Here is an 18,869-nt window from a genome sequence, read left to right as displayed (position 1 = left end):
GTGATGAGTTTAAGGTTTCCATTGAGTTATGAAAGTAGTTTTTGGTTGTTTTTTTTATTAAAATCAAAGTTAAATAATATTGTCAAAATTCGTCTATGTGACCTTCCGACATGACCTTTCTAGCAAACCGGCCATATGTTGGGGACAAAATTTAGATCTATATTTTAATCAGATTGACTCGATTTCCAACTGTTAATTGTACAAAGAGGTTGATCTCCTTTCGGTTAAAATCCATTCAGTTCGATGTCTTGTTTGCTTTTTTTTCAAGGTCCTTTTTTGGTTCCTGAAACTTTTAAAAGATTGAATGAAACAGATCAAAATAGAAGGTAAGTATGTCAATATGTCAAGCTTTTGTAACGATGGACAGATGTTGTGAAGGCAGGGTAGGATAAGACATATAGAGGTCCCAAGCCCCAGATATATGTAATTAAAAATATAAACAGTAATCAACCATAAAATATATTTATTATTTACGTATGCACACGGTTCGAGTTAAAGTGTTTATGATATTTTATACACGTCATCATTAATTTAGATAAAGCAGGTTTATAGCAACAACAGGCAAAGACAATAAAAAACTAATTAAATGTTCTATCTTAATTGGCGCAACTGTAAAAAGAAAAAGAAAATAAAATTCTTCTAATCCTTTGAAATAGTATTTGCAAACCATATCACGTTCGATGTTATTTTCAATTTTGACACTCCGCCACACCATTCAACCTGACGAAGGTACGATACTAGATCTTTGTACAATTGGAAAATATCTTTCTGTGTTTACTCCCCGATTTCTAACCCTAATCCTTCATAATAGTTTTACCAACAATCCACCGTTTTTACAGCTTCAATTTGTACGTTTGACACGTAATTTGTAAACCTAAACGAACCCTAACCCTAGAGAAAGATATCTTCCAGATCGTACAAAGATCTAGTATTGTGCCGATTTGGAGCGAGTCGTTTGTATCAACGTACTGGTCCCGATCAGGTGCTCAATCGCCAAATTAAGCACAGGCTGGCGACACCAAACGACGTCATAATGATGGTTGCTAGGTAGAAGTATCAAAATTCTAAATTTGTTTGATGTTATAAGCTTATAAACATGTAAAGCGAAATTAAGTAGACATTTTTCGTCTTAATAATAGAAAAATAATTAAAATTTAAACTGAACAAATAAAGAAATAGGTTATTCAATGGCCATTGAATACAACTATAGGTTATTCAATGGCTGTATCCAATGGCCGTATTCAATGATATTTGCTTGTATTTGCATGTAGTTAGAATAAAAGTTAGAAATTAGACGATAGCATGTTAGAATTTAGAATCTAATATACCGCCATATATTTTAACAGATACCCGCATGTGGACAGCCAGTTAGCATTGTTGTACCTAACATAAATACTATGTTTCATTTTACAGTATTTTTGTAAACACAACGGCAGAAATAGGTAATGTATAATATATATTTTGACAATAACAGAATAGTCCTATCAATGTCGTATGTACGAATCCCTGAAGTTAGGTTTGTGAGGTACTGTGCAGGTTTGTTTATACCTCACTTTCTGGATACATTAAACTAATCTTAAATGAGAGAACAACATCAGTTGAATGGTGTTAATGTAATGGGGTTTTTTTTCGTCTATTATCATATAAAAAAAATAAATAACTTTCATAACAAAATATGATATAATATACAATTACATAATTGTAAACATCAAATATAATATTCAATTACAATTACCTAGTTTTAAAACATCGAATATTAGAATATAAAAAGGTTGGGGTGGGGGGAATTATTTATGAGTTAGACTCGTGAAGACTGTCTTGAATAACAAGTCACTCTTCAAGAACCTGGCAGTGAGAGGCACTATTTGTAGTCTCAGGAGGTAACACCATAGCCTTTAATATATAAGGCACCTTAAAACATGCGCTGTATCACTAATCGTGATTTCGCGCGTAATGGATTCAAACCGTATAGATCATAGTATATACATAATTCATCTGTAGGATCGGTTCATATAAAAGCTAAATGCATGCAATACTGCTAATAATTAGGGTACATGAATATATACTTTACGTGGCATAACGAGACGAAGTCTTAATGCATATTGTGGTCTAGTAATATTATTTAATATAAATTGTCTCCGGGTGGGCAAGGCCCGCATATCCCGCGATGATTGATTGGTTGTTTGGGATTCAGGTCAAACAACAATCAATCTCGCGGGGTATGGGGGCCTGGCTATAATGATGGACCACATTTTAAGTTACTGTATTCACGGGCTGGAATAGCAGAAAACGCGTTTGCGGCAGTTAAATTTTCTTGCGGGTTCCCTACACGGTAAGCTCCGCTCCTCCGTTTTCACAGAAGACCGGCGCCGCTGTCTGTAACCCGAAGTGTGTCTGTCAGTCCATAGATTATCATGGAATCCAGTATTTTGAGTCATATTTATAAATTTAGATTGTAAATACCGGCATTTTTGGAATTCGATTTTTGAATGTATGCAACACGGAACCCTTTACAATTAATAAAAATAAATATATCATTTACAATTTACAATTAATGGAAATAAATATATCATAGATGTGTTTATTATATACCCTTACTCTTAACATAAATGTGTTTATTATCTACTAGATGAAGTAGTGAGAATTGAAAGAGACAATATCATCTACTATTCTTACGGTGGTAAGTTGTCAGTTTTTACATTTAATATTTATGCTGTTTCATCGTTATAACTGGTTGGAAGGGAAGAAAACAAAGAATTGATTGCTTGAAACAAATTATTTTAAATAGTTTAAATTCGTTAAACGCCATATCATTCTTATTGTTATTTGTTGTGGAAGCCATACCATTGTTACTGTTAGTTGATGATGAACATATTTAATTTATTTGCTTTCAGTATTTGCATTCTGTGTTTTATTGTTGATAGCCATGTTGATTTATTTTCCTAATAAACCACCTTCTCCGCCCAGTCCCTCGGCTTCTACAGAACGATTAGATTATAAATCCGGATTAAAACAGCTGATAAGGTAAATACACTTCCTTTAGTTTTGATGTGACAATTAGAAAAATGAATAAAATTGAAATCTGATTTGAACGAATATTTGAAAGATGAATATACTTTGTAACAAAAGGTTGACAGCATGGCTCACTGCAGCATATTCATGAAATAATGGTAACATACATTATAAGCTCATACGTCATTGTAAGCTGCTCATACGTCAATGATTTACTTGGAGACTTACCAAATTAGTGGATTCAACCTATATTTAGCAGTGGTTAATTTTCAGATAACGTTCGTTTAGGGGTATGTACCGGCATCGATTAACTGAATATATATATATATTATATATGAAAAAGTTCAAACAATCATACAGAAGTTGCTAACAGTTACATAACTAATAGTTTTAGAAAATAAGTTCTAATATTAGAGCAATTTTAAAAACGGAGAATTTCTGTGGTGTTTTGGATATATTGGTCTTTCAGGCACTTTCCTATTCGTCCTCAAAATTGGGATTATGGTCATCTGGTGTGAAAGAAAGAAATATTTTGATTATGGTTATGTCTCTGGCACTCCATTAGACGTTGAAATGTGCACCAACTGAAAGTCGATTTCTGACAGTTTGACGAAACTCGTCCTCTGTATCCCCAGTGGTCTCATTCTGTTCCACTCCACTAACCTCTGGGTTAATCCATGGGGGAGATACGTATTCAGATTATCTACCCTAGACTTCATTGCGATGACATTTATCACCCATTGATTTAGTGCTTGTGGATTTTATTTTGTTTTGTTTCTTTTTCAAGGAACGGTCAGTTTTGGTTTATAGCTATTATATATGGTTTATCTACAGGAACCCGTGATTCGTGGAGCTCAATGATAGATGTTAATTTTAAAGAACATAATGTCTCACAGGTATAACCTTTTACCATTTTCGGACACAAAAGTGGCATCTCTCACATTCGTTTGTTAGTCTCAAAATGACCTAGTCTAATTAAATAGAACGAGATGTCGGTATAATTTTACTTATAACGTTTTTGATGATCTATATTTCTCGTTTTGAAATTTTATTATGTGAGAGGCTTGCTAATTCGGACACCCAAGTAAACGACTGTCGAATCCTAAGGTCAAAATCTTAAATGTTTGTAATAATTTATATACTAGATAATGAATAAAATGTATTTTAAAATTTTCGCAACGTCTTTTCTCAATGATTGATAATATTTAGGACAGGATTGTATCGTACATTACTGTTTATTCGCTTTTATTTGAGGTATCTCGCATATCGCTGTACTCGTGTTTATTATCAACGTTTAGGACAAGGTTGCTCCCCGGCGTTACGCAAGTATAACTATAGTGTACCTGTGCTTCCTAAGGTACTGATAACACCCAAGGTGTTGGTTGAAACAGTCAGTTTCATTTGGAAAATAATGTCCCCTTGGGAATAACTGGCATAACTAACTAACTATTATATATTTTGTAGGTTGAAGTTGGCTGGATTGCGTTTACATCTGCTATAGCTGCTGTAGTTGCCACCATCATTGTTGCCAGGTTAGATATAGATTCATATATATATATATATAGGACATACTCCCCAGTCTACACTCCTATGTTAAGCCATTACCCTTGTAATTGTAGTTATCTCTGAGTGAATCCGAGGCTTGCATGCAGGTAGTGTTGACGGATTCTTTCAATATGCCATCGCAGGTTTCTCCAAAAATAGATTCTGTTTACATTACAATCAAATTCCAGGGAAGGCATCTTAATGATTTTGGGTCCATTTGAATCATGATTTGTCTTTTGAAATTAATGTTGTTGTGTTGTTGTTTTTTTTTTTAGATTTGCAGATAAGTTTACAAGACGGTTGAAAATATTTTTGATATTTCTTTTCTTCTCGACGACTGTAATGTATCTTTGGTTGATCTTAACTCTACTAAATGTTATACCTTTCCATAAAGGTACACGTACGCACATTTCTTTGAAATTTAATACATAATTCAATGTATAGAATGGGAATTTGAGTATGATCTGTGTTAGTTAAATGACCTGAGGGCTATGAAACCAGCGACGGAGCAAGATTTGATGTCACCCTACGGTTCATATCTGCCATGCGCAGTCCTAGAATAACCGAAAGTATAAGCTTAAATTTGTGGATTGGCTATTCCCACGCACAATTAACAGTTGGAAATAGAATCAATTTGATTAAAATATAGATCTAAATTTTGGCAACAAAATATGGCCGTTTTGCGAAAAAGGTCATTTCCACTTGGCCGCGATACGCGTGCCTTTCTCGGCACGGTAACAGGCCGCGATCAATTTCAACAAATTGACCCGTTTACATTACTCTAAAATAACCGGTCTTGGAACCGTGCCAGGCACGCCAAATGTGGAACTCTTCACAGAAAAGTTAATTTCAGTCCCTATGCAAATTACCTAGATGAAAACAATTATGGCGATTGATTTATTTTGAGCAGTCATTTTGACAGAACCGTCAAAGTTCGCTGGAAAAAAGGTCAAGGTTCATTTGGAACATGCGCAGTAGTCCTTATTGGAACCGTTCTCAGACCGGAGAGCGTTTACAATACGAAAATTTAACCGTGTCGTGCCTGGCACCGTACCGAGACCACCTCAATTCAGTTGGCGAAATTGGCAAGGTATCCAGTACGGCACGCTTATGTTTGACCCGTTTACACGACACAAACATTAACCGTGCCCTGCCTGGTACCGTGCCTGCCACGTTTTAAATTTGTAATGTAAACGGGGTTACCGTGACGGCGAGAAGAAGTAGGTGTACTTATCAGCTTCCATATTTTTAAATCTCCCGTTTCAGATTATCTATTTATATCTGATGTTTTAGCCAGTTTATTAAATGGAGCAACATCGCCATTATTTTATGAATTATCTTGTGAGATAACTTATCCTGTAGCCGAAGGTGTAACGAATGTCGTCATTACAACACAGAATAATGTTGCAGCTCTGATTTTCCTAGGAATATTCTTTATACCTGGAATAGGTCAGTTTTTGTTTTACATTCGGGAATTCCCAGTGTCTCCGTAAACTTCTTAGTCAGTGGGTTCTTCCATCAATACAGTGCTGAACAACACTCTTTGAATATGACGATATCATATTTGTTATCTGTAACAATATTCGCAATTAACGAGAAACAGTTCACTGGGAAATTGGAATCGAGAGTAAAGTAATCCGTATCAGATGAAAAAAACCCGGATGCAATAGCATGGATACAATATAATCTTAAAGTGGCATTTAGCGATTGGGAAACCCATAACAGAACACAAATTTTTACGCCCACATTTTTATGTGGACGAATATTGTCGTCGCCCCTCTCCGCCTGGACGTCCGTCCACAATTTGTTATAAGTGAATACTCTACAGGTCACAGTTTCTAGCTTGTGGACACTCTAGAGGTCACGATTTTCATTCGATTTTGATGACACTTGACATGTTTGTTTATAACCCAAAGATCTTGGTCCCTTCCGATATTCGAGCATATCGTATCGTAACTACCTGAATTATGGCCGTTTTTAGCTTGTGGTCCCTCTAGAGGTCACAATTTTATATTACGCCCACATTTTCATGGTGACATATTATGCTGTATGCTGTCGTCCCTGTCCGTCCGTCCGTCCGGACGTCTGTCCACAGTTTTTGTTTGTGAACACTCTACAGGACACAATTTTTATCCGATTTTGACGAAACTTAGGTATATCTTCCAAAAATCTCGGTTCCTTTCGATATTGGCATGCATCGGACCATAGCTTCATGAATAATTGGCCCTGATTGTACGAAAAATCACGTTTTTAGCTTGTGAACACGCTAGAGGTCATAATTTTCATCTGATCTTGATGAAACTTGAAATGCATTTTTATAACCCGATGATCCTGGTTTCTGTCGATAGTCGCACATATCGGATCGTAACTTCCTGAAATATAGCCCCTGATTGTATCAAAAATCGCGTTTTTAGCTTGCGGTACCTCGAGAAGTCACACATTTTATCCAATTTAAAATAACGTTTGAATATAACACCCTAATGGTGGTTGAGTTCAAATTTCGTGCCAGACTAAATGACCGCCCCTCGTACGCAAATAGTGAAAATATATGGTACATCAAGGTTGTCATGTACGGAAGCGTAATAGGGCCACATATTTTTTTATTATTCTATTTTCAATTTTTCAAGTTACTAACTTCAATTTTCAAGATACTAACTTCAATTTTCAAGATACTAACTTCAATTTTCAAGTTACTAACTTGAATTTTCAAGTTACTAACTTGAATTTTCAAGTTACTAACTTCAATTTACAAGATACTAACTTTAATTTTCAAGATACTAACTTGAATTTTCAAGATACTAACTTGAATTTTCAAGATACTAAATTGGACAATTACACTCTCGCTGGTTCAAAAAAGGCCTTATTCTAAGTTCTAAATGTGTTAGTGTTCTGCCTTTAGTTTAAATCATCTCATTAAATTCTATTTTACTAGTTTAACAGTTTTGAGGGTGGTCGGGTGGTTGGTCTGTCATCAATGGGGTCGAGGTACGAATCCCGTTCTCGCCGACCTCAATGACAAGGTGCGGGAGTATCCTATTCGATCACGCAGGTTTCCTCCGGGTACTCCGGTTTCCACCTGCAGCGAATTTACTCCCCGCGCATTAGGCAAATCATCTCCGATAGCACATAGATTGGCGCAAATTGACCAGATTATTACGGTGTCGACGTGCCATAAAACACCATTCATTCATTCATTCATTCATCCATTTTAACAGTTTTGAGCCCTATAGAAAACCTTTTTGAAGTACAAAAAAAAATTAAATGTGGTGCGTAATGACGAATCAAACGTCCCAGTTCCCAGTTCTAAAAATAGTCTTTATTGACGTAATACACGACATTCCCCCCCACCCCACCTGGATATCTGCCCCGCCGGACATCTGCCCCCGGATACCCCCCCCCCCCCTTTTAGGACTTCTACCCCGAGGACTTTTCCTCCTGAAGACATCTTTCCTCCTAGGACATCTCACGTTCCTGAAGCAACGACTGCGAGTTTCACAACAGCTGGCCGTTGCTTGTTTACTTCACAATTCTCGAACTTATAGCTATGTTTTCTATCGACACGTGAGCAGTAGTGTCCAATCAGAGGTTGTGACATCGCGTCTTCACGGAAACCTTGACATTGAATGAACCTTGAACTTTGCAACTCGATTATCACAGGTAGATATTTTAGCTTGAAAGCACGAGCCTGGGTATTCGCGACGATCGAGGAATCTGATAGGCTCACAAGTTGGGCTTGTACCCAATCGAAATTAGTGCTGAATTATGTAGGGTATTACGTGAAGGCCTTGATAAGATGTACGTAGTTAAAGCGAGATCAAGCCTTCTATTGAAGATGAGGACATCTACCCCCGGGCTTTTACTCACCGGACATTTGCCCCCCAGGACATCTGCCCCCCTGGGACATCTACCCCCCCCCCAAGGACATCTACAGCCTGTAAGTCAATAACTTGAAAATTCCGGGTAGTAAAAGGCCATACAAGAAAGATAATACGCCCACACAGCAGCCTTGACACACATATAGGCTACCAAAGTAAAAAGTAACTTCAAGTTAGTATCTTGAAAATTCAAGTTAGTATCAAGTTAGTAACTTGAAAAATTGAAAATAGAATAATAAAAAAAAATATGTGGCCCTATGACGCTTCCGTAGTCATGGGCCCTCTAGATGCCACAATTTTGATCTTGGTTCTGTTAGATAATCGCATATACCCGAACGTAAAACCCCTCCTGGATTATGGGCCCTGGTTGTTCGAAAAATCGCATTTTTAGCTTGTGGTCCCGCTAGAGGTCACAATTTGTATTCAATTTTTAAAAACGTTTAAATATATCACCGTTACATATCAGGTTGGGTTTAAATTTCGTAAAAATCTGACCCAAGCAACGGCCGCTCCTTGTACGCAAATAGTGTAAAAGTATGAAATACCAATGTTGTGGACATTTCAGAAGTCACAATGTTTATCTGATTTTGACGAAACTTGAAATGTATCTTTATAATAAAAAGGTCTTGGTTCCTGTCGATATTCGTTCATATCGGACGGTAACTTCTTAGATTATTGCCCCTGGTTGTAGAAAAATCGCTTTTTTATACGCCCACATTTTCATGTGGACGTACATGTAGATTGTTGTCGCCCCTTTCCGCCCGGACGTCCGCCCGTCCACAATTTGTTTGTGGGCACTCTACAGGTCACAATTTTTATCCGATTTTGACGAAACTTGCAATTTAGGTCAATCTCCCAAAGATCTCGGTTCCTTTCGAAATTGGCATGTATCGGACCATAACTTCATGGATTATGTCCCCTGATTGTACGAAAAATCACGTTTTGATCCGATTTTGATGAAACTTGAAATGCGTATTTATAACCCAAAGATCTTGGTTACTTTCGATATTCGCGAAAATCGAATCGTAACTTCCTGAATTATTGCCCTTGATTGTATTAAAAATCGTTTTTAGCTTGTGGTTCCTCCAGAGGTGACAAATTTTATCCGATTTAAAAAACCGTTTGAATATATTACAGTTATACCCAAATGATGGTTGAGTTCGAATTTCGTGAAAATTGGACCCAAACTGCCGGACAGAATGGCCGGCCCTCGTACGCAAATAGTGTAAATATATGGTATATTATGGTTGTGGACCCTCTAGAAGTCACACACTCGGCAAACCTCGACAGATTCTACGCATCTAATCTCGGCCATATTGGAACTATTTTAAAGGTCCCGGATGAAAAATGGCTGCGCCAATGGAGATTTCTGTGGAGAGTGTATTATATCAACAAACGTCAAGTTTGGCATTGGGTTTGGGGAATTACCAGGGAATTATATCAAACCAGCAGCCTTGAGACAATATCTCTGCTCGTTTAGTTATATACACTCGACAAAAGACGCCATTTTGGGACCTTTTTGTAAAAGCGGCACGTTTTCCTGTTAAAGTAGCCGCATCGCAAATGTGTGGGCGTAGGTACATATCAATTACTATCATACAGCCGAGGTTAGATGTAGGGTACCGGAATCTGCCGAGGTTTGCGGAGTGGAAGTCACAATGATGAAACTCGAAATATATCTTTATAACCCAAAGATCTTGGTTCCTGTCGGTATTCGTGCATATCGGATCGTAACTTACTGAATTATGGCCCATGATTTTTCGAAAAATCTTTTTTTGTTTAGCTTGTTTTCTATCCATCTCTTGCAAAATGTAATTCTTAAATGCAAGGAACAGATATGTACGCGTGTACTTATGGGCCCATCGTGGTACTCATGAGCTTTCGGGACATATTTCTCAAATATAGAAATATATGTGGTCGAGTAGAGTGAAGCTGTACAGTTAGTTAAATTCATGTAGAAATCCAAGATATTGTCTCACCGATCTGTTTAAAACAACGGAAATGGCCGCTCTCCTTTAGCTTCTCAATATGTTAACTATGATGTATTTTTTAAGAAAAGCAAGACCATAAATATAATTTAAATTTGTAATATTTATCTACATTCATTGTTTTATTTATTATCTTGTTTAAGGCACTATGTGGATGAATTGGGCTTTACTAGCAGCATATGGCTTGGGTACTGTAGCGTTATTCTTCCTAACAGAAACTCACCATAGATTGGATGTAGATGAACATAAGACTGAATAACAACAACAAAACAACCACAGCATCAACAACTTAAAAAAACAATAACGGTAACAATAACCTAATTCACCACAAAATAACCTAAACAATCACAACCACAAGAAGAACCACTGAACCACAGCGACAACCTAAACAAAAGATTTTGCTGCTATAAGACATTGACATTTTTAATATTGAGGAAACATGTATTTTAATTCTATATCATTTGATTAAAAACTTTTTAAAGATAATGCATAATGCTCAAAATTTGTCTGATTAGAAAATAAGTAAGATGTTTCGAAAATATTCAGCCGTTACCACTGTCGAGGGCCTTTTCTCGTGGTTCAAAATCATTTCTAATATATTAATTGAATAACTCCGGGTGCATGGTTTTCAAAAGTTATGTCCAATCCCACTATTCCACTCCTCACTATTGATCATTTAAACGGCGTCTTAACAGGAACTTTTCCTTGTTTTAAAAGGGCATTCCATTTAAAATTCCGCCCCCAGACCCCCAGTCAAGAAAAATACCCCCACCCCCCCAACCACGCCTTTTCGCCCAGATGTCCATTTAGACACATCCACAAGGCATGAGCGTAACCTGGAGCTTTCACAAAAAACATTCAATGTTAAAGTGACTATAATCTGGCATCGTAATTTTAGAATTGTTTTGAGACAGTTTAGTTTAAACAATATTTTATTCACTTATAAAATAGGAATATTTTTCATATGGATACAGCAAATATAACACATATATTGAAAATATACATTAGATGTCATTCTTTATAAAAGCAACGATATTCACAAATACAAGCTATATATCACTTTAGTATTACTATTTGATACAACAATATGTACTACGAATTACTTTATAAATTTCTGGACTGCTTCAATAATTGAGATACTGTCGATTCCTATAAATCTTTGCATTTTGGAATTCGATGATATGGTGATAAAAAATTCTCCAAGAACTGGAATTTTTTTTAATAAATTCAAAGGTTTTATATCCTGAGTAATTATTTAAAGATACTACATTAGGGGAGATTAGATAAATAGCTGGCAGTACTCATTATAATATTTAAAAACTAGATAATGTAAAGGGAATTTGCTAAAAATTTCAGTCACATTGATCCACGCTGAACCGAGATTTTAGCGATTGAATTTTCGGCCTAGCCTCGATCATCATTACTTAAGTCGGTACGATAAAAAAACATAGTCTCGATTATCCAATTCATGATTAAATCAAGAATGAAAGTGGAGCAGCAAATGGGATCCTAATCCAGTAAACATCGCAGGCTAGAGTTGATATCGAGAGTTGATTATGGTCTGGATAAGTTAATTAATGTCTAATTAATAATTTAGATAACATTTCAGGCCTAAAGAAAAACCTGCAATAGGCAGATTTAGCTCTTCCATAATGTATGTTTAAGCATAAAAATATATTACTTTACAAGAATGGTAAAATATGACATTATTCCGATAATAATAATACACAGAGAATAATATTGCCTAAATAAAGTGTTGAGTTGGGGTTCTTCTATGATGTGTTTAGTTCGTTTTTATTTTAAGCTATCGGTCGTTCATCACAAAATCCCTATTGACTCTATAAAATTTTGAAAGTATATAGAAATCCACTTACAAAACAAGTAACCACAATCTGATGAAAACAATCAGTCATTTTCTTACCGTGTATTCGATTGACCACCCCATAAATAAATAAACACATTGGAGTGTTGCTGACCTGTGAGTACGCCATATAATAATATTTTGATCTATTGACGGTCAATGAAATGTGTCCATGATATCGCGAATTTTTCTGTATCGGAAGTTTTGATTGGTGGGTTGATCTTGCCACATTACTGAATTTTTGGGCATTTCAACTTTAAAATAGGTGCTGAAAAGTATGGATGATGGGTTAAGGTAATTTTGTTCTAGCTAAGCAGACAACAGGGCCGAAGTATGTTAATTTATAAAACACGCATAAGCACTGAAAATTATTTCATAGACCGTTCAAATTTGAAAGACTAAAAAATCATCAAAGATCTTCCTTTCTGTGGGGCAAAATTACAGCCAGCCTGAGAAGGCCGTACATACCATCGGGCGTGATCAGAATTAAACTTGTGATCTCTAGTCATCCGCTTGCAGGCGTCCACTTACAGGCGGCGGGTTTTTTGAGTTGATTAGTACTATGAACAGTATACGAACTGGATTTATATGGCGTATCTGTCCGTAAAAACATATTATAACTTCTCATCAAATGTTTTGTAACTGTCTCTACTATCGTGATCATTTGCACTTTGCGACGAAGAAACGTTAAACCTTTCTCCGGATATTTTTAGATCTGGTCTATATCTAGGGAACACCTGTTTTAAAAGCATCATGGAAATACAAACACCAGTTTTAAAAATACCTACAAAAATAATCATCAACACTATTAATCCCAGCTGAATGTCATAATATTGAGTTAACGCACTTATTAACACAAAAAATGCATAAATCAACACGGAAAGTGTAACGTAAGCACACTTTTTGATGACGCCGTCTTCATTATTACCGACTTCATCGTTAGACATCTTAGATTCTATTTTTAGGAAGACAAACAAGAGGAACCAAACGTAGAACAAGAATAGGTAGTAAACCAGGGGAATCCTGATAATTTCCTGCATTCTAACCCATGTCTGTCCATTTTTATCAGGTATCCAACTGTACATGTAGACAACAACTCCAATGTAAATAAAAAAGGGCAGAAAACGGAACACAAAATGTATTCTTCTCCAAAATGATAGTAGAAAAATCTGAAAAGGAAGAAACAGACTATTTAAGGCTTATTGATGGGATGACAAATACGTTTGGCGTCAACGTAAACGGTCTGGACAGTTGGTTTTTAGATGATAATTAGAATTTTAATTCTATAATAGTCCTTATTAATCCAACTGATAGGGAAACTCAATCTGGTTTTAGAACTGCTCTTGATTGACAATGTGTCCTGTCCGTTTGTTCGGCCGAGTCGAGACCACTGACATGCATCGGAATCCCCACACCCAACCCAGCATGTTTTCCTAAAAGATAATATTATAATCTGACAGAATGGTGTCCGTGACCATGAGATTCGTTTTGTATTGAATTTGTTATAAATTAAATCTATTATTTACTCTGCATGACTTACCTGAGTCAAAACCAGAACCATGGAAAAACCAAAAGTAAACATCGGCCATATACTGGTGCCTAGCATGGCTGGCCCCCCTGTCTGAACAGCTACAACTGTACCATGTATTACTACGAACGCCTCGACAAATAATCTCCAATATTTATTCTGATGAAACACGGTATACATCAAGCTGCCTACAAAATACATTAATTGTTCATATGAAAACTTTGATCTGAAAACAAATGTTGTCTTGGACTTCTGTCATCAGATGGCTGGATTTTAAATATTTAGATTGTGTCATGTTACACCGAACCCTGAGATATTTTGAATTACAGTTTCTGTGACAATCATCTTAATTTACGTGCAATAGGTCTTTGATCTATAATTAAATTTAACAACGTTTTATTGGGCTTCTGATTTCTCTCGGGGCCATCGTCAAAATACATTTGCCTCGCTCTCTGCCAAAAAATGTATCCTTTCTGAATTTTAACTTCCGCATGTATATCCAGACAAAGACGCAGCGCGGGTTGTTAGTCTTGAAACACATATGAACGACGACAGTACACGACTGGGAACTAAAATATCTAAGTCCAAAAACACACAGAATAAATAGTATTGTATATTTATCATTTTAAAACAAATCACATTAAAGAAATAATACAGGTTTAAAAACAAGAAAAAAAATACAGAATTAAAATTGCATCAAAACAATGTATGATATTATGCATGTGGTATCAATATTTTCTTTTAAGATATTATCTATGGCTCTGGTGGATCTTGGATTTTAAACTTTATAAGTTCCTTACCTTGAAGCATAATCATCCAAGTGAGGGCAAAACCCATGACATGCCCCCAAGTATTTTCCATCGGGTGATACCAAAATGTATAAATGGCGGCCCAGGAGAATGCGTAACCGTGGTAACGTCGTATTAGATTAGTGGGACCGTAGTCAGGCTTTAGTTTTCTACTGCAAGCATCCGTATTGTAAACTACCGGCCAACCAAATAAAATTCCCCTCTCTTTTAGCTCCATTAGTAGAATAAATATTACTAACATGATTACTGAAGCTGGAACAAAATAATATCATTTTAATGAAAATATATTTAATGAGATTCACTGGGAATCTGGGATTTCTGAACTATGGGTGCAAGGCGGTTGTTTTCATTTTTGCATGTTATTTCAGACTGCATTTTGACTAATCAAGTGTAGTTGAGGCTATGAACCTGATCACAGCGTAAATTAAATACATGTTGTGCCAGTTCACATCTGAGCTGATATATGGCGCAACACTTACCTTGAGACGTCGCTATTGATGTATCTTGAGCCGTTCCATCGTAAGTGATCTGAGTTTGAAGAAGATGTAGAAGATGAAAGCCGACATTTAATGCAAGTGCTATATAGTTAAACTTGTCAATAGTAGTAGTATATTTATCATTGGATCCGTGTAAAACCTGTAAATAGATCATAAAAAAACTAAAACATTAAAGGAGAACAACAGCCTTTGCCATTGTCGACTTCTGTAATTTATATATTATCTGGTATGATAATAATTTCAAGCACTCACAACCTGCAGTACAAATCGGTTCGTGTTTAATTATTAGGGACTGCGCATTGTAAGAACAATTGTAACACTAGATACTGAAGAAAATGATATAAATATTTTTCTCACGTAGGCCCATGGATATTTAGCAGGTGATCATTTCATTCATTACATGCCACATACATTCATGGGATTAAACACATCGCTTACATGCATAGAGGACAAACGTGATCACCAGGGATAATAACTATCATCAAACGTTTGAATCTGGAAGTGAGTAATAATTGCTAAGTACTAGTGTGATGCGTATTCTTGGCATATCAGTATGAAGTTAAGCAAATGCGCATCGAAGTACGTTTGCACGATTATTCAGTATATTTTCATATTGCCGTTTCTGCAACACATCTGGATAAAAACATCTATGTTATTAAATCTCCATATTTCTCATGTTTTACTTGATGGATTGACCGAATATATTTCACAGAAGTTACAAATGAAGGATAATTCTACAAAGGCACGTTAGTTTCAAAGTAGGAAAAAAAAGGAAATGAAACGAGGTTTAACGGCTAACTTATTTTCATCAATCGGCCTACTGCATAGACGTATACCATGCATTTATTATGGATTGATGGGAATTCTGTCCGGATAGCGGCGCTACGGTTTACTCTTATACCGATTTTAACTGTTAGTGGATCTTTATGGTCTCATCCGAAAGACCAGACGCTTCTTCTCGTTAGGACATCCGGGTTAGTGAGCAAACAAGTCTGACCCCCCCCCCCCCCACACACACACACCATCTATGGCTATGTTTAGTCAACCACCATTAAAAAGGTCAGTGAACCAAGATAAGATGAACATGAAAACAGAAAATATGTTTACTTGTCTATATTGGGCCAAGAACGTAATAATCCAAATTAACACTTGATGTAAGACATAACATATCCACACAAATAGTCTAGTGTATACTGTCACTTCATTAGGTGGCAACTTCCAATAATACCATCTCGCTGTTGCTTCAGGACCATATCTGTAAAAAAAAAGTACAAGAAACATTTTAAACTTGCTAAATACATTCAAACGTGGATTTCCGTAAAGTACAATGACGACCGCTTAAAGATGCCTTATGTAAGATTTAGAGCTGTCAGTTTTCGCTATAATAGCTTAAAATTAGATAATGAAAAGTGAATATTTCAAAAATTTCAGTCAGATAACTCCATTCTGAGGAAGCCGCAGTCACTAGTGAGCAGGACGTTGGCTAGCTTACCTGGAGGTCCCGGTGTTGAACGAAAAAGTTTGTATGGATTTCCCGGCGAGCCCCCCCCCCCCCGCCCTCCCCAATGTCAGTGGTGCAAGGCAACGGGCCTAGCTGGGGACAATGTATAGTCATTCGGATGAGGCAAAAATACGACGTCTCGTGTACACATTGGTGTGCACGTAAAAGAACTCGTGGCAGTAGGAATTTGATATAAGGGAGGACGTAGCGCCAAAATGTCCCCCATAACACACTGTATGACGTAAGCCCGCCGAAGCAGGACAATAGGAAGTTAACCCCCATTTCATTTCTTTATTCTGGACGAAGTCATAAATGACGGATGGTTTGGTAAGAATAGCGTAGTTTCAATTTTCATTGCTGCCATTGTTACGATAATAAACAAAGTCTTGATCACTTGATCATCCAGTTTTAAATTGAATTATTAAATGGCGATCCTGTTTGAATCTATCAAAAATCGCTGCAATCCGACGATCTAAAGAGTTGATCTAAAGTTTAAATAATAATTATATACCACTTGAGGCCAAAGAGAAAGGCCTACAATAAGCAGTTTTAGATCTTACGTAATGCATCTTTAAATGCATAGCAGAATATCATGGATATAACATTGATGCCATTACTGGGATATTTGCTTATACTGAAACCTTATACTGAAAACATAGTTACCTCCCCTTAACGCCTGGCTCTGGTATAAACGGTTCTGGTAGAAATCGTTCTCTAGATGTCTCGCTGGTATTATGAGTGTAACCCGAATTAGCATCCCAACCTCGCATTGAACCTTATCGTGAAAAGAAAAACAAAATTATAGATCAAAAAGACAATATGAAACAAAAAATGTACATAGTGATTATTCGTTATCTGCTTTATGATATTCAGTCACGCAAAGCGTGAAAACATGATCACACAACAACCATGTTTCGACACTCGACAGTGCCTTCGGATTTCCGAAAAAAAAAATTGATATTAAACAAATTTGATAAGGAAAGGCTCTTTCGAGGTATCTGACCACCGTCGCCGACGTTCAGAAGTCTTTGTCACGTTTACAATGTTTTCCAAAATGGAGACATAACTCATAACCCAGGTCGCAGAACGCTGAATATCGATAGTGTTCGTCCTCGTATTACTGAGATGCTTCACACCAAAAAATAATTTCTTCCATCACGTCCACAATGTGTTCGGAATTCAGTACTTTGAATATCGATATGGTTCATCTGAGCCTCATTTTACTATATCCAAATATCTGATACCAACCATTATTTATTTTTTCTTACCTAATCCAAATATAAGACCAGAAAGAATCAGAATAAAGGCCATTCCGGCTGCCCATAGAAATACATCGTGGCGTTGACGTATTGTGACGACCTCACTTCCGCTCTAAAATGTAAGCAAATATGTACAGTATACGTTATTAAAATTAAAACGTGTTGTTTATTACAAAAGCAAGGTATAATACATAATATGACGTTTCCTACTCCGCTTTAGTGGTATAATCTGACATATATTGTTGCTTCAAATTCTTTAATTAATTTCCAAAACACTCTCAAAATTTTATCGACAGCGAATACAACGTTACATTAACGCCTCATTATATTAAAGGAAACATCCCGATAATATTTTGGAGTTTGAAACTGCTTACTTTTGTGTTAAAATCCCTTAAAATCCTCTACCTTTGGTCCGAGCAACTAACTCAATATACGTGATACGATTTCAAACAACTTCAACCCGTCAATCTTCATCTGGAAACGGAGACCGGTTTCCGAAGCTGTATTATAAAAATAATGTGTAGGGGAAATTTGCCTTTCGTTATCAAGTACCGCACATGAGTCATTCATTGTATAGATCTCTAAGGGAACGGGAATCCATTATCAGGTCACCCATCGAAAAAATTGACCCGAAATCTTAAAAGGGTTACGTGTCTGGACGTTCAAGTCCAAACGACTCAATATTGTGAGCTGAAATTTTGAGACAAGGTAAATACACCATTCCTCTATATTCTGGCGCTTAAATTTCATACGTACTCAGACTCTTATTTTAGAGACTCTGTTCAAATCGGGATAGCCCCTTTAAATCGATCCACTCCTCTGCTGATCAGTTTGATTTGGGGCCTTGTGCTGACAAAGAAAATATACGCGAATCGTTTTCGATTTCACATTTAAAACATTATTAGACTATAATCCCTTATTCAAACGTGTGTCTGTGACGGTGGGATGTGTATTGGTTTAACGCGTGCATGTGAAATCACAAGGTTTGTCATTG

At 36.4% G+C, this 18,869-nt stretch overlaps 2 protein-coding genes across 2 annotated transcripts; one reads left to right on the top strand and one right to left on the bottom strand.

Annotated features, from left to right (window-relative positions):
- Positions 1-243: 243 nt before the first annotated feature.
- Positions 244-10,848, top strand: LOC126807709 (solute carrier family 49 member 4). The gene is made up of 9 exons (XM_050532460.2): positions 244-326; positions 1,414-1,442; positions 2,630-2,680; positions 2,895-3,024; positions 3,800-3,908; positions 4,477-4,544; positions 4,833-4,951; positions 5,824-6,006; positions 10,564-10,848. Exons 1-9 carry the CDS (start codon positions 244-246, stop codon positions 10,677-10,679), a joined length of 888 nt encoding a protein of 295 aa, XP_050388417.1. The 3' UTR covers positions 10,680-10,848.
- Positions 10,849-11,540: 692 nt separating this feature from the next.
- LOC126807635 (uncharacterized) lies at positions 11,541-17,964 on the bottom strand. The gene is made up of 7 exons (XM_050532377.2): positions 17,885-17,964; positions 17,280-17,391; positions 16,223-16,370; positions 15,098-15,254; positions 14,610-14,870; positions 13,822-13,997; positions 11,541-13,450 (listed from the first exon to the last, which is right to left on the bottom strand). The coding sequence occupies exons 1-7, from the start codon at positions 17,925-17,927 to the stop codon at positions 12,896-12,898; spliced, it is 1,452 nt and encodes a 483-aa protein (XP_050388334.1). The 5' UTR covers positions 17,928-17,964; the 3' UTR covers positions 11,541-12,895.
- Between the last annotated feature and the right edge of the window lie 905 nt (positions 17,965-18,869).

This window comes from Patella vulgata, chromosome 9, assembly GCF_932274485.2.
Source record: "Patella vulgata chromosome 9, xgPatVulg1.2, whole genome shotgun sequence".
Taxonomy (NCBI): domain Eukaryota; kingdom Metazoa; phylum Mollusca; class Gastropoda; family Patellidae; genus Patella; species Patella vulgata.
Note: the sequence above shows the minus strand (reverse complement) of the source record. Positions and strands in the feature narration are given on the sequence as shown.